This window comes from Nerophis lumbriciformis, linkage group LG38, assembly GCF_033978685.3.
Source record: "Nerophis lumbriciformis linkage group LG38, RoL_Nlum_v2.1, whole genome shotgun sequence".
Classification (NCBI taxonomy): Eukaryota; Metazoa; Chordata; class Actinopteri; order Syngnathiformes; family Syngnathidae; genus Nerophis; species Nerophis lumbriciformis.
In genome coordinates this window covers 16884026-16900381 of record NC_084585.2, presented here as the reverse complement: position 1 = coordinate 16900381, position 16356 = coordinate 16884026, and the positions used below count along the sequence as shown (strand labels likewise).

The 16356-nt window shown below is 44.4% G+C and overlaps 1 protein-coding gene across 1 annotated transcript in view; it reads right to left on the bottom strand.

The window, feature by feature from the left end:
- The window catches only part of LOC133578391 (sodium- and chloride-dependent GABA transporter 2-like), an 87758-nt gene that overhangs the window by 15189 nt on the left and 56213 nt on the right, over positions 1 to 16356 (bottom strand). The window contains exon 11 of the mRNA XM_061932777.2: positions 12494 to 12596. Within this exon, the coding sequence (XP_061788761.1) occupies positions 12494 to 12596 (103 nt within the window). The remainder of the gene's footprint in view (positions 1 to 12493; positions 12597 to 16356) is intronic.

The following is a 16356-nucleotide window of genomic DNA, read 5'->3' as shown; positions in this document are numbered from 1 at the left end:
ACAGTTGGTCGCTACATCTGTAAGTGCAAGTTAAAACTCTCCTATGCAAGGCAAAAACCGTTCATCAACAACACCCAGAAACGCTGTCGGCTTCGCTGGGCCTGAGCTCATCTAAGATGGACTGATACAAAGTGGAAAAGTGTTCTGTGGTCTGACAAGTCCACATTTCAAATTGTTTTTGGAAACTGTGGACGTCGTGTCCTCCGGAACAAAGAGGAAAAGAACCATCCGGATTGTTATAGACGCAAAGTTGAAAAGCCAGCATCTGTGATGGTATGGGGGTGTATTAGTGCCCAAGACATGGGTAACTTACACATCTGTGAAGGCACCATTAATGCTGAAAGGTACATACAGGTTTTGGAGCAACATATGTTGCCATCCAAGCAACGTTACCATGGACGCCCTCGCTTATTTCAGCAAGACAATGCCAAACCACATGTTACATCAACGTGGCTTCATAGTAAAAGTGTGCGGGTACTAGACTGGCCTGCCTGTAGTCCAGACCTGTCTCCCATTAAAATGTGTGGCGCATTATGAAGCCTAAAATACCACAACGGAGACCCCCGGACTGTTGAACAACTTAAGCTGTACATCAAGCAAGAATGGGAAAGAATTCCACCTGAGAAGCTTAAAAAATGTGTCTCCTCAGTTCCCAAACGTTTACTGAGTGTTGTTAAAAGGAAAGGCCATGTAACACAGTGGTGAACATGCCCTTTCCCAACTACTTTGGCACGTGTTGCACCCATGAAATTCTAAGTTAATTATTATTTGCAAAAAAAACCAACAAAGTTTATGAGTTTGAACATCAAATAAATAAATAAATGATAAATGGGTTATACTTGTATAGCGCTTTTCTACCTTCAAGGTACTCAAAGCGCTTTGACACTACTTCCACATTTACCCATTCACACACACATTCACACACTGATGGAGGGAGCTGCCATGCAAGGCGCTACCAGCACCCATCAGGAGCAAGGGTGAAGTGTCTTGCTCAGGACACAACGGACATGACGAGGTTGGTACTAGGTGGGGCTTGAACCAGGGACCCTCGGGTTGCGCACGGCCACTCTCCCACTGCGCCACGCCGTCCCATTGTTTTTGTAGTGCATTCAATTGAATATGGGTTGAAAAGGATTTGCAAATCATTGTATTCCGTTTATATTTACATCTAACACAATTTCCCAACTCATATGGAAACGGGGTTTGCATATTAAGAATATGTGTACATATTGCATAGAGCCCTGACATTGTTTTGTTCATGTATTTGTTACGTTTTTCATGTGTACGCACACATAAACACACATACAGCATGAGATGAGATCAATGAGATAAGGTAAGAACAAGATAGAAACTGCTGTGGAACTAGTTACAATGCAATATGCCATGGAAATACAATGTTAACACTTTTGTACAAATAAGTACAGTTGCACTTGTTTTTTCAAATGTGTTTAAATGTTTAAAATGACTGGTTTCTAGTGCTATTATGAAGTGCAATGTCAGCACTATTTTTTTCCCTGCAATTTCAAATGCACTTGTTTTAATAAATAAATACAGCGTTTTAAAAGCATACACAATCTGTGTAAATATATTAGTCTGTGGTTAAAAGGACTTGAAAGGACTCGAAACTCAAAATGCAGGACTTGGGATTTGACTTGAGACTTTCCAGTCTTGACTTTGGACTTGACTCGGGACTTGCCTGTCTTGACTCGGGATTTGACTCGAGACTTGAGGGCAAAGACTTGAGACTTACTTGTGACTTACAAAGCAATGACTTGGTCCCACCTCTGGCAAGATCTCTGTAGCCGCATACTCCATTGACTTTCGTATCCTTGCTGCAGAGAGTGGATTTGGTGACGTCGCTTTAAGCAGCATTTTTCGCAAGGGATTAAATCGTCGCATCAAGAACAAACTTGCTAACCGTGACGAAACTGCCACCCTGGACACACTCATTGAATTAAACATTTGTCTAGACCAGGGGTGTCCGAACTACGAAGTCTTCAGTGCGGCCCGCGAGACACCACAAGTTTAACAGGAAAATTGGCCCGTAGTGCATTTTTGCCTATATTTAGTCACCAGAGAATTGACTCATAGTGACTGCCGCCCTTATGCAGGTGAAAATAGAGTTCATGGTCAATGACCATGAGTTTCTCTTGGAAGTAGCCTGAGCACAGCATCAATTAATATGACCAGATTCAAACAACTTTTCCCACTCATAGTGTAAATTATCTATAACCAACAAATAAGGTCAACACACAGTCGCACAAAGCCCACTTCCTGCTCACTGAACATTGTGGACATTACAAAACATGTTTAGGCACTATGATTATGTAATCTAAAATTACACATATATAAATTTACTACGGTGCATGATGGGTGATATGCAAAACACTCTCTATTCACTTCACCCTGTTTGGCGCATTTTAGTTGCTTGACATTTCTGATTGATTATAAAACTTTAGGGAGGTTGTCAGGGAAAGAAACAAGGTAGGAGTCAAACTTTCACATACTCTTAATGTTCAATGTTTAATCTCATATATATATATATATATATATATATATATATATATATATATATATATATATATATATATATATATATATATATATATATATATTGTTCCTTAAATGTAGTCGGCTTTTGGCCCCTGGCCAATTTTTTTTTGCCCAATGTGGCTCCCAAGTCAAAAGGTTTGGACAACTCTGATCTAGACAACAGAATTTGCAATCGGGATATAGGGCACGCTAAGGAAGATAGCCGATAATGTCCTTCTTTGCCAAATGGAACAATATCCACAGTGGCAGGAGTCGACCATGTAATCTTTCCTGCCGCAACTACAACTCGTCAGCCTAACGATGCAGTGCCAAAGCAGCTCTCCGGACAAGTCACCGCTGCTGAGTGAGCTCGTCAATGAAGATTACGCCTCTGTCCCTACTGTGGAAGCCCGGACCATCATATCCCAATTGCTCCATTCGTCCTCCCAGACAGACGACGCTCGCACCCCTCAATCTTCTTCTTCTCTTGCGGTGAACAACACTCCTTGATTCCAATGGACTGTGTGAGTACACGCAAGCTCCTAGTCCTGGAAAAATACTTGAACTTTTAGGGACATATTCAGGAAGGGAAAGCAGTTTAAAGATTGTTGCATTTATTGACTTGGGGGCAGACGATTGCTTCGTGGACTCGAACTTTGTGAACTTGCATTAGATTGCTAAATTTAACTTTGCATCCCTAAGGAGGTCCAGTCTTCAGATGACTGTTTACTGGTGAGGGTGAAGCACCAAATTCAGACTTTAGCTTTACAGTTATGAGGTAATCACCTGAAGCGTTACGCTTCTTAATTTTTCCATGTCAGGCTACACCCATTGTATTAGGTCTCCCATGGCTGAAACTGCATAATCCTAGTATGGATTGGGGTAGGACCCCCATTTCGAATTGGAGTAACTTTTGCCACGCTAATTGTTTGCGTGGCCACGCCTAGCCATGTTAATAATACCATTAATCTGTAGGTGGTACTTGCTGAATATCACAACCTCAAACAGGTATTTAGTAAGGACTGGTGTCAGTACCTTCCCCCACATCGTCCTTGTGACTGTTCCAATAAACTCCTTCCATGGGCATCATTACCAGTAACTACACTGTAGTCTAGTTACTGGTAACAGTCCGCATTAAGTGACTATATTTCCTCGACTTTTGCGGCGGGTCTCATTCGCAACACCATACGTAACTGTAAAGAATAGCTATCCTTTGCCACTCGGATCATTTACTTCTTTATCGTTTGCTGCTATTTTCACTAAATTAGATTTATGCAATGTTTATCACATGGTATGAATTAAGGAGGGGGATGAGTGCAAGACCGCTTTTAACACCCTTACTGGGCATTTTTTATGTTTAGTTATGCCTTTTGGACTCACTAATGCGGCCACGGTATTTCCAAAATGTAATTAATGCTTTCCTATGGACATGATCATTCAATTTTACTTTGTGTACCTCGATGACATTCCTATCGTTTTCAGAAATCTCCACACGTCCGCCATGTCCGTCTCGTTCTACAGCAATTACTGAAGAATCGACTATAATGTATGTCAAAGCTGAAAAGTGCAAATATCACTCGCCATCGGTGTCGTTTCTCAGGTTTAACGTGGAGAAGGGTCATCTCAAACCTGTTCCTGCCAAAATCCAGGCAGTGGTCAAGTGACCATCTCCTACAACAAGGAAGTATTCGCAAAGGTCCTTGGGCTTCATGAACTTCTATAGGCGATTTATCTGCAACTTTAGCAGCAAAGCTGAATCTTTGACAAGGCTCACATCCACTAAGGTACCTATTTGTAGGACCCCAGAAGACAGGGCTGCCTTTTCCTTGTTAAAACAATTGTTAACTCAAAGCACCAACACTTATGCACGTTGAATAATTTCGCCACACCTAGTGTGTGTGTGACAATCATTGGTACTTTAACTTTTGTTAAGTTTTTGATTGCGTACATTGCCAATGCCCTCGGGGATTAATAAAATATTTCTGGTTCTGATTCTGATTTAACTTTAACTTTTTTTTTTTTTTTTTGTCCTGTCCAGCTTCTCAGGCAAATCATATAGTTGATGTAGATGCCCATGTCGGCTGTTCAGATATACTTTACAAAAGAGAAGTGTAGGATACTTCTCTTGTTGCCTTATTTGTATTTGACTTTATTAAATGTATTTATATTATCATTTAGTGCAGCCGGGCCGGAGCAGGAGGGGATAGAAAGAGAAAAAAAAGAAGACAGAGGGGGAAATTGTGGGGACAAGAGGGGGATTAGACAGAGAGACAAAAACAACAACAACAACAACAATAGAGCAACATCAGCAAATATGACATGTACAAATATGATGGTAAAAGTAATAGCAAATAAGCAGTTAGCGAAAAATAAAAAATAATACAGAAATGACAATGAGCATTATTACACTACAAATGGATCAATACAAATACCAATAGAAATAGCGCTATTGATAATGAACAATACCAATAATTTACCTTTATTATCAACAATACAGTTGTTTAAATGCAACAATACATATACGTAATGATAATTTGAGATACGAAAGAATGCAGAAAAATGGAGGGGGAGAAAGAGAAGCAACCTACATTAACCTTGTAGATTGTTATAGTCACAATAGGTTAAGCTTTGTCAGTGTGCCATGTGTTACACCCAGTTTACCCTAGGGCAACAACGTTAATATATGTTTGATGAAACGTGATTATGTGCATGAGTGTAAGTATGCATATGTACTTGTATATGTACAGAATGTGTATATGTGTTTGTACAATGAATGTATATGTACAGAATGTGTATATGTGTTTGTACAGTGAATGTATATGTACAGTATGTGTATGTGTATGTTTGTATATTGAATGTGCGTGTGGATGTACGAACATTAGGTAGGTAAATATGTACTGTATTTGTGTATGTATGTGGGAGCGTAGGTACCTATGTACGTATGTGAGCATATGTGAATTTGCATGTACAATACATTCGACTCCCAGAGTGCGTGGGAGCCAGAGCACGGCCCCATCACCCCCGAGAGCCCAACCCACAAACAGGAGGCGTGGTGCCCAGGGAACCAGGGACCACCGCCCCCACGCAGCCAAGCTGGCCAGCGACAGGAACCCCAGAGCCCGACCCACCGTACCGCCCACAAGGGCCAGCAGCAGGCCGCAGACAGACGCACCCGGCAGAGGACAGGGCACGAGAAAAGCAGGGGACAGCCAGACCCCAAGCCAGCGAGAGACCACACCCCACACGGGCAGAAAGGCGAGACGCCCCGCCCGAGGGACCCAGAGACTCCCCGCAACCGGACGGGAAGACCGCCCCCGCCCCACCGGCAACCGGGCCCCCACGAGCCCACCCCCCACCCCCGGAGAGCGCGGCGAGGCCAGCCCCCGGCCACCCCACCCAAACCGGCCGCCGCAGGACCACCCAGGCACAGGGCCACGGGAACCACCCACCCCACCCGCAGGGACCCCAACGATGGAGATGGAACAACCAGCAACCGCCCCGCCGAGCCCCCCCCCTGAGGGAGGGGAAAAATTAAAAAATAATATTAATAAAATATATTATATATTTTGAGGAGGCTGATGCATCAGATACAGGAGTTGGAGCAGTTCTGTCCCAGCCTTCCCCAGTTGACCAGAACCTTCACCCTTGTGCCTTCTTCTTGTGTCACCTCACAGCGGCTGAAATGAACTATGATGTGGGGAATAAAAGAGCTGCTGGCCATCGTTCTCACGTTACAGGAGTGGAGGCATTCATTGGAGGTGACTGCCACACCATTCCTGGTCGTCACAGATCATAAAAACCTGGCCTAATTTAGGACTGCTCAAAGACTCAACTCCCGCCAAGCACGTTGGTCACTGTTTCTCACACGCTTCAACTTCTCTATTACCTACAGACTGGGTTCTCTCAGCACCAACCTTTCTGGAGTTTTCAGACCTCCCACTGAGGAAACCACTCCGGAGGCTATCATACCTCGCGTGGTAGGAGCACTTCAATAGGAGGTGGAGAGAAGGGTAGACGATGTCGCCTCCAAGACTCAGGTCCCTGACAACATTCCTGCAGGCAAGCTATTTGTACCAACTGAAGTGAGGTCCAAAGTCCTGCAGTGGGGACACGTGTCCAAAGTGGCGTGAGGCACACTCTGTTTTTGGTCTCGCAGATATTCTGGTGGCCGGCAATAGGAAAAGACATAGGACTTTGTGAATGCCTGTTCCGTCTGTGACAAAAGCAACGGCTCTCATTGCCCTCCAGCTGGTCTCCTCCACCCTCTGCCTATTCCGTCAGGACCATGGTCCCACATAGCCTTAGATTTCATAATATGCCTTCCAGTTTCCTGGGGCAACTCAGCCATACTCAATGTGGTCGACTGGTTTTCTAAGATGGCTCACTTCATTCCCCTGTCCAAACTACCTACTTCCCTACAGACTGCACAACTCCTGGTCAAGCACGTTTTTCCGCTTACACGATATCCCTCAGAACCTGGTCTCGGACAGTGGACCCCAATTCGCTTCCCAAATTTGGAAAGCTTTTTGCAAGGCGTTTGGAGGCTTCCATCTGATTATCATCCCCAGACCAACAGCCAGATGGAGGGGGCTAACCAGGGCCTGAAGGCGGCTCTCCGCTCTTTGTGCTACCGACACCCTTCTTCCTGGGTCTCCCACTTCCCTTGGGTGGAGTATGCACACATTTCCCTCACCTACTCGGCCACAGGTATGTCTTCTTTTAAAGTACCAGTAAAGTGGAAAAACAAGTTGACTTTATATGCTAAATTGTGTTTCATTATATCCATTAAACAACATCCAATTGTTTTCACAAACCACAAAGTATGTGAAAACACCGTCTAAACATCACAAAATGCCACAAATTAAATCGGCCATTTTTTAATATTCCACTTCAAATACCTTCAACAATTTCCATGGATTCTACATCACAATAGGAGCGCTTCTCACTCCATATTATCAGATCAGTCATACTGGAGATACACAAAAATTGTGAAGAAATGTGTGAGTCATACTGGAGATACACAAAAATTGTGAAGAAATGTGTGACTTTTTTTAATGCATTCGAAATCGCAAATAAATAGCTAACAATTGAGTCAACAGATAGAGTCCTCTATTGTGCCCATAAAACCCTCTAAAAAACATCCAGAAACCGCCAATAATAGTTCATTTACATGTTGTGACCTGAGAATTAACCAAATATGAGTGATATTGTTTTTATAAATGCTAATGTAGACAGCCTATTTTAGCGGCACATTGATAGCAGTGAACTAATGCTAGCTTACGCTTCTAATGTTGACACATTGACACTCAAACTTGGTAAAAGTTTGAGTCTCACCTGATAGTAGACACATGTCGCTTGTCGACTTTGACATTCCCTGGCAAAAAGATGTAGTTGCGGCCACTTTTTTTTAACCCTTCATAAGGATTGCGATTGAATCCCAGAGAGAGTGGAAATGGTACAGTAAGTGTTTGTTTTGTTATGTTTAGTTATGGTTCGTTTGTATGTTTCGCACCTTGCAATGCTGCTAAATCTATAGTGTTTCAATAAAGTTGCATCCGTTCAGCGCTTGGCTTCTACAACCTACGACTCATCCCCTTTGTGTTCGGGCTTAAAAATATAAAGTTCTGGATCATAATTTTTCCCCAAAGTAATTGTTGTTGGCTCTCACACAGTTTGCTTGATTAGCATTGTTGTTGATGGGGAAGGGATATGTGATGTTCAACTCTACGTCACAGATCACATGACTGCCTTCCTCATTATCTTTTTTAATCATTATCTCTCAAAATGGTTTAGGAATCTGTGAGATTTGTACTATTTTGATCATCTCCATTTATTTGCAAACTTTGGAAGTCTTTTGGTGTTGTCATGTCTGTTGATCATGTTTTTGTTTAGTTATGTTCTGCTTGGTTTTTGGACACTTTTTAGTTCCTGCTTTCACTCCCTTGCCTTGTCACCATGACTACTCATTAGTTTCACCTGTCTCACATTTTGCACTTGCGCACCTGTCACAAATAATGTCTGTATTATTTAAGCCCATTGTTGCCAGGAAGTCAGCCTGGCGACATTAACTCTGTTATCCCTGTTACTCCATTGATTACGTGTTCCATGCTATAGATTCCTGCTCTGCCAAGTAAGTTTTTGTTATTAATGCCACAGTTAGTGACTTTAGTTTCATGTTCATAGTTTCTGCCTTTGTGCTAGATTTGTTTTCATTAGTCAAGTTTGTTCTCCGCCTTTAGTTTTGTACCCCTTTTGTAGTTTAGAGTTAAAAATAAATGATGTCCTTACCTTCACATCATGTCCAGTCCAACTTTGCTTGCATCTCGGGAAAACAAAACCCTCACAGTCCACGTTATGACAGTATGTCGCCAGCACAAAAAAGTTTTTCCGCGAGAAAGTTGGACGAGGAAGCGTGGGAGGCCCTGCGCGCGATAGAGGAGGAAACGCTGCGCTACTCTTCCGTGGAACGCATAGATCTGATGTGGGGGCCAAATAGAGAACTGGTGCCATTGAGCTCTATTTGGTCCGAGGACGGCGCCGCTCCAGACGAAGGACGTCAGGGAAGGCTTTCGCAAGCTCCTCCCCCTCCGGGCGGAAATAGACGAGCCTGGCAGCTCCAAGAGGACGCCACAGACCAAGATTTATTTACGCTTTTACTTTTGATCACCCGCCTCCAGCAAAAGACTCCATGTCCATGATAAGGCATTACCAGGACATGTTTTTGAAAATTAGAGCTTGTCAATCCAAACCACCCAAATTTCATGCCCCGCCCCCCAGAACTCAAGCCACGCCCAAGTCACAAACATTTTATTCACCCACAAAAGCCCAGGTGGGGGGGAAATAAAGACAATTCGGACAAGTTAGAGGGGAGGATTCTGCCCCCCTCCTGACCTCCCTCCACTCACCCCAAAAAACGGTTCCAGACCGCGGGGAGGGGCTAGGGCTGAGAACTGTTCAGGTGGGGTGGCTCAGCATCACCATGTCAAGCCACAGCCTCCAGCCCGGCCGCCGCCACCGGTCTTTCGGCCTGCTAAGCCGAAATCCCCGGCTAGGCCACCTCCACCTGCATCAAAGCTAGCACCAGCGCCAAGGCTAGCACCAGCATCAAGGCTAGCACCTGTTGCTGCACCACGGCTAGCACCAGTAGCAGCACCATGGCTAGCACCACGGCTAGCTGCTCCAAGGCTAGCACCTGTCGCTGCACCACGGCTAGCACCAGCACCACGGCTAGCACCAGCGCCAAGGCTAGCACCACCGCCAAGGCTAGCACCACGGCTAGCACCAAGGCTAGCACCAGCTCCACCACATCAAGCTCCACGGCAGGTTCCTGTACCTGCACCACGCCGCCAAGCGCCGCCCGCAGCTGTTCCATTCCGCCAAGTGCCGCCGGTAGCTGCTCCACGCTGCCAAGTGCCGCCGATAGATGCTCCACGCCGCCAAGTGCCACCGGTAGCTGCTCCATGCCGCCAAGTTCCGCCGGTAGCTGCTCCATGCCGCCAAGTGCCGCCGGTAGCTGCTCCACGCCCCCAAGTGCCGCCGGTAGCTGCTCCACGCCGCCAAGTGCCGCCGGTAGCAGCCCCACGCCGCCAAGTGTCGCCCGTAGCAGCCCCACGCCGACAAGTGCCGCCCGTAGCAGCCCCACGCCGCCAAGTGCCGCCCGTAGCAGACCCTCCATGCCAAGACCCTCAAAGCCAAGACCCTTCAAGCCAAGACCCGCCAGGCCAAGATCCGCCACGCCAAGACCCGCCACGCCAAGACCCGCCGCCTGCTTCGTCTGCTGCACCCATGCCTGCTTCGTCTGCTGCACCCGCGCCGGCTTCATCTGCTGCTTCCACGCCTGCCACGATGACGACGCGCCTGCCTCCTCGTCGGCTACGGATGTGGTCACTACCTGGTTGTCCGCCACGCCAAGTGGGCCCACCTCCGCGTCGGCCACAGATGTGGCCCTTCCCGGGTCGCCCACCTCGTCAAGTGGCGGCGACGCTCTACGCGTCGCCGCCACTTGACTTTGCCTCAGTGGATTCGGGGACACTTGGTCTGGCGACCCACCGCCATGTCCCCCTCCCTCCCTCTCATGACTCTCGATCCTGCCTTGTTTTGTTTGTTTTTGGACATCTAGGATCTGTCCTTAAGGGAGGGGCTATGTCATGTCTGTTGATCATGTTTTTCTTTAGTTATGTTCTGCTTGGTTTTTGGACACTTTTTAGTTCCTGCTTTCATTCCCTTGCCTTGTCACCATGACTACTCATTAGTTTCACCTGTCTCACGTTTTGCACTTGCGCACCTGTCACAAATCATGTCTGTATTATTTAAGCCCATTGTTGCCAGGAAGTCAGCCTGGCGACATTAACTCTGTTATCCCTGTTACTCCATTGATTACGTGTTCCATGCCATAGATTCCTGCTCTGCCAAGTAAGTTTTTGTTATTAATGCCACAGTTAGTGACTTTAGTTTCATGTTCAGAGTTTCTGCCTTTGTGCTAGATTTGTTTTTATTAGTCAAGTTTGTTCTCCGCCTTTTGTACCCCTTTTGTAGTTTAGAGTTAAAAATAAATGATATCCTTACCTTCACGCCATGTCCAACTTTACTTGCATCTCGGGAAAACAAAACCCTCACAGTCCACGTTATGACAGGTGTCATAAATCAGATAGATGATATTAGCTTCAATTTAGAGGCAACTTTATGTTCCACTCTACTGGTACTTTTAAGTCGCCTATGGTTATCCAACGCCTCTCTTTCCTCCTCAGGAGTCGGAGATCACCATCCCACCCGTCCATCAGCACATCTGACAAGGTCATCGGGTGTGGCAGAATACTTGAGCAGCTTTGTCCCTGATGGCTGGCCGATCGCCACAGGATTCCATCACCCACTTGTCAATGTGCAAGCGGTATGACTGTCATCTCGGGACTTATCATTGGTTGGCTCCTCCAGAAAGCTTTCTCCCAGGCTCGTGGGGCCGTTCAAGATCACCAGGATCATCAGCCCTTCTGCGGTTGAACTTCAGCTTCCTCTATTCCTTCCTGTATATCCGGTGATCAACATCTCCTCCTCCTACTCCACGCATGATCCATGGTCACCCAGCATACACTGTGAAGGCCATCTTAGACTACAGAAGGCGGGGCAGGAGAGTTCAGTATCTGGTGGACTGGGAGGGCTACGGTCCTGAAGAACGCTCATGGGCCTCCAGTTTCTGTGTCCTCGAGCAATCCGTTCTGGGTGACTTACACTCCCTCCATCCTGAGAAACCAGGTATGCCACCAGGGGTCGCCCTAGAGAGATTGGGGGCGGGGAGTACTGTCATGCTCACTGCTGCCGCCTATCTTCTTTTTTGTTGCAGTGCCTGGTTTCTGGTTCATGGGGTGTAGCTACCTGCGTGCACAACTGGTACTTATCTCGTCCTGACTACTTAAGGACTCCAGTCCCTTCACTTGGCGCCAGTAGATTCCTGATGGTTCACCCTTTTAAACATGAACATCTCCTCTGCTTTGGCCCCACTCACACTTCTCATTCCCTTTGGCCTAGTCCCAGCATAGCAGTGTTGTGTTAACTGATACTTTGCCACACCTTTTGTGTGGAATTTCTGTTTCTCACACCTTAAGTGTGCCTCCTTAATTATTTTTTACTCACTCCTTTTTTAATGTTCTGTTTGTTAGTATTTGTATTTATTTTTTGCTCTGGGTTGGGGTCCTACTCCAGCTAAGCCGATCATGACATTAACATCATTCTCACAAGCAAACGTGCAAGCAATAGCTAGTTTTGGTGAAGTCGACAACCTCTTATGTGGATATGAGTCATCATAAACGGGCTCCAGTGTACTGGTACATACTGTATATCCATAATAAACATTTAGTTACAGGGAAATGTCATTCTCTAACCAATAAAGTTTCTCTTCTTATGGATAAATATAGTAATTTTCTCATATAAATTTTTACATAATATATAAATAAAAACAGTGTCTTACCATAAATCCATCCAATAACCACTGACTGGAAGATTGCCATCAAAAGAAGTGCGGGACCACTGCAGACATAATGGTCAAAAATCTGCAGAATGTATGAGCCAGCCTGTATAAGACAAATTAATTGTTAGTTAGATACAGATATTCTCAATAAATAATTGTACTAGTTGTACAAATAGTCATTTATCCTCAATATATCTTTTGTATCCTTTATAACCATTTCACAAATGCTCAATGACATATGGACAATTAGTTAGCTAAGTCCCATTGTTCGCACATGTTCTATGGTGGCCATGTTTTTCAACCAATCTTACTCAAATTTTACACACATGTGCTCATGTCATATACGAATGGTCCACGATGGGTTTTATGCAGCCGATTCAGATACTGATCATCCATGAGTGAGATTAGCAGATACTAATACCCCCAGCTTTGGTGGCGTGACCCCAAGATGTAGCAAATGGTAGACTGATGGTGAGTAAAATAATATTATTTAATATGAACAAAATAATACACACTCACGAGGGAGTGGGAAAACACGTAACAAGGAGATTAAAAAAGAACAAAAGAAGTCGAGTGCAAAAATCAATGCAAAAGTCACAGACCTTTTTTAAAATCAGGAAATGACACGTGTTTGTGAGGTCGAATCATACCAAAGACTATAAAAATGGGACCGATTGGCACTCAGCATTAAGGGTTGGAATTGGGAGTTAAATCACCAAAAATTATTCCCGGGCGCGGTCACAGCTGCTGCCCACTGCTCCCCTCACCACCCAGGGGGTGATCAAGGGTGATGGGTCAAATGCAGAGAATCATTTCACCACACCTAGTGTGTGTGAGAGAATCGTTGGTACTTTAACTTTAACTTAAAGCAATAGGCATTAGACATAGCACAGCAGTACGTAATTTAAAGCCTAGCAATGATCCGACTGAAATAGGAGATTGATTGGCAACCAAGTACAGGTGTACATCAATGACAGGTGAGGAAGCCAGTACTCAGTGCATAGACAGGAGAACTGAAACTACGAAATACGAGTACTGGACTGGAACTTAAACACTACACAAAAGGGAAAAAAAATAACACAAGTCTAAAACAGTCGCAAGGTTGTGACTTAACTAGAACTGCATTACATGCATTGGACCGACACCACTGCCGTGCTCAAGTACATTGCCAATGAGAAAATTAAGTTCAAAGCTTTTGTGGCTAATAGAGTTTCAACTATTCTGCAAGTATCAAAGGTGAAGCATTGATGTTATATCAACGCACACCTCAATCTCGCTGATTGTGCCTCCAGGGGGAAAAAGGTGAGCACCTTCAAGGAGAACCAAGTGTTGATCTCAGGTACCGACTTTTTGAGCAAGCCAACTGAAGAGTGGCCAGTCCAGCATGATCACCCTTAGGATCTTTGCATATTTGATCCTGAGGTTAAGAAATGTGTAGTTGTCAACACTACCACAGTGGAAGAAAGCAATGTTGTGATGCAACGTCTGATTAAAAACTTTTCTTTATGGAAATGATTGAAAATGGCTGTGGCATGGCTTGAATGACCTGTCAAAGAAGAGAAGGGAGATGGATGGATTGTACAATGATCAGCAAGTTCACATAAAATGCAGAGCTTAAAAGGAAGCCTCAAGCCTACCTATCTTACCGTGGACAAACTGCAGAAAACAAACTGAAGACCATTAGCTACTGTCAACAAATGTAATTCCATGAGGAAATATTAGCCCTTCATAAGCATAAGCCAATCAAGTGAAACAGTCCCATCCTCAAACTGAATCCAGTTCTGCAAAATTGTATGATGCGTGTTGGAGGAAGGCTCAGTCGCTCAGCTATGGCAGCTGAAGCCAAGCATCCTGTAATTCTGCCCAAGGATCATCACACGGCGTACTTGATCGTTCAAGATGCTCATGAGCGTTTAGGTCACAGTGGACGCAACCATGATTTGTCTGACATCCGTCAAAAATATTGGATTTCAGACGCGCATTCACTGATCAGAAAAATTTTACTAAAATGTACAATCTGTCAAAGACAACATGATCCATCAGGCAAGCAAATAATGGCAGACCTATTCAGAAACAGAATCATACATGATGAACCACCGTTTACCCAAACCTGAGTAGATCGGTTTGGACCATTTGAAAACAAACATGGAAGATCAGCTGTCAAACAATATGGTGTGATATTTGCAAGGAGAGGGCACGTCAAGGAAATACGCTCAGATAATGATACCAACTTTCGGCACTGATAGGGAACTAAGAAGAGCGATTCAAGAGAGGAATATTTCCCAGACTGGGAGCACCCTGCTCCAGCTTGACATCAAATTGATGTTCAATCAACCATCAGGGTATCACCATGGTAAAGTGTGGGAGAGAATCTTTCATTTGATCAGAAAAATCCTGGGTGCTCGACTGAGAGAACAAACTTTGGATGAAAAAGGTCTTCAAACATTCTTCTGCGAGTGCGAAACAATCCTTAATAGTAGGCTCATTCCAACACTTTAAAATGTTTTGAATGATCTTGAAGCTCTCACTCCACAGCATTTGCTGCTGCTAATAAAACAACCACTCAATGCCGCGAGGACTCTTTAATGAAGATGACTCATATGCATGCCGAAAATGGAGGCAAATGCAGTACATGAGCAATCTATTCTCGAAACCCTGGGTCAAGGTGTATCTGCCTGTACTACAGAAACGACAGAAGTGAACCAAGCCTTCCCGAAACCTAGCAACGGGAGATGTCGTCCTGAATGGAGAGGAATCCGCCCCAAGAAGATCGTAAATGATGGTAAGAATTGTTCCAATGATAGAAGATGAGCATGGAATGGTTTGTAAGGTTTGAGTCAAGCCAAAGACGAACAAGCTTGAAAGGCCTATAACAAAAACATTGCCTACTTCAAAAGGCTTTGTGAAGGACACACATGGACTGTCTTTATGGACTGAATATTTATTTTTAAAAAAGAATAAAAATACGGTTGAAAAATTACACTAAGTTGTAGTTGTTTCTGTATTAAAAAGCGATTAGGGGTCAGCCATAGGCCGTAGTTGCCATAATTAGTTTTTGATTACTTTTTGGTTAAAACATTGTACATTAATCTGGAAAGAAGATAGTTTAAGTGGTGTGCACATTGTTGGAGTGAATTTATTGGGGCAAGGGTGTGTAATGTGTATTTAAGAGGCGGTGACACTATCCCGCCACAAATGATACATTTGAGTTTGGTTTGGGTTTTCTTTGTTGTTGAATGACGACAATAGAGGTAAACACGTTTCTTACCGCACTGTCTTTAATTTTGGAATAAAGGCTAGCTAATTTGTTTTGTAAATGCTTTAAAATGGTGGAACAAGTGTGAACAGCATGAGCAGATGTGAAGAATTATGTTGCACTAATGGAGTCATATTGAGGATAAAAAAATGCATCGTCAAGCACTGTGGAACTCGACAAAGACAACAGGCGAGTAAAAAATATCAATGCTTTGTTTACAACTGTTGGAATATTGTAGCAAACATACACTTAAACACACTAAATGTAGGTTAACACAGGTTCACTCTCTTTCTTCAAACTTTTGCCTTTTCGAACTTTGCTCTACTTGAACCACACACTTCATGTGTGCTGCCTGCCTTCTCAAGGTTTGACTGTGTGACAAGGACATCACGTGTATCGTAGCTATGTCTCATCACTAGACACTGATGCCTATGCTCTAATCTGTAACCCAAACTGAATTTGGGTGACAATTTTAGTATTAACAATTTCCCTTTTATCAACCGCTGACACCACTTTGGCGTCTCTTTATGGCCTCGTGATGGCCATCATCTCAGGAACTGTTATTGTCTTGGCCCCTGGATTCCCACCCCCTACTTTGTAAGGACAA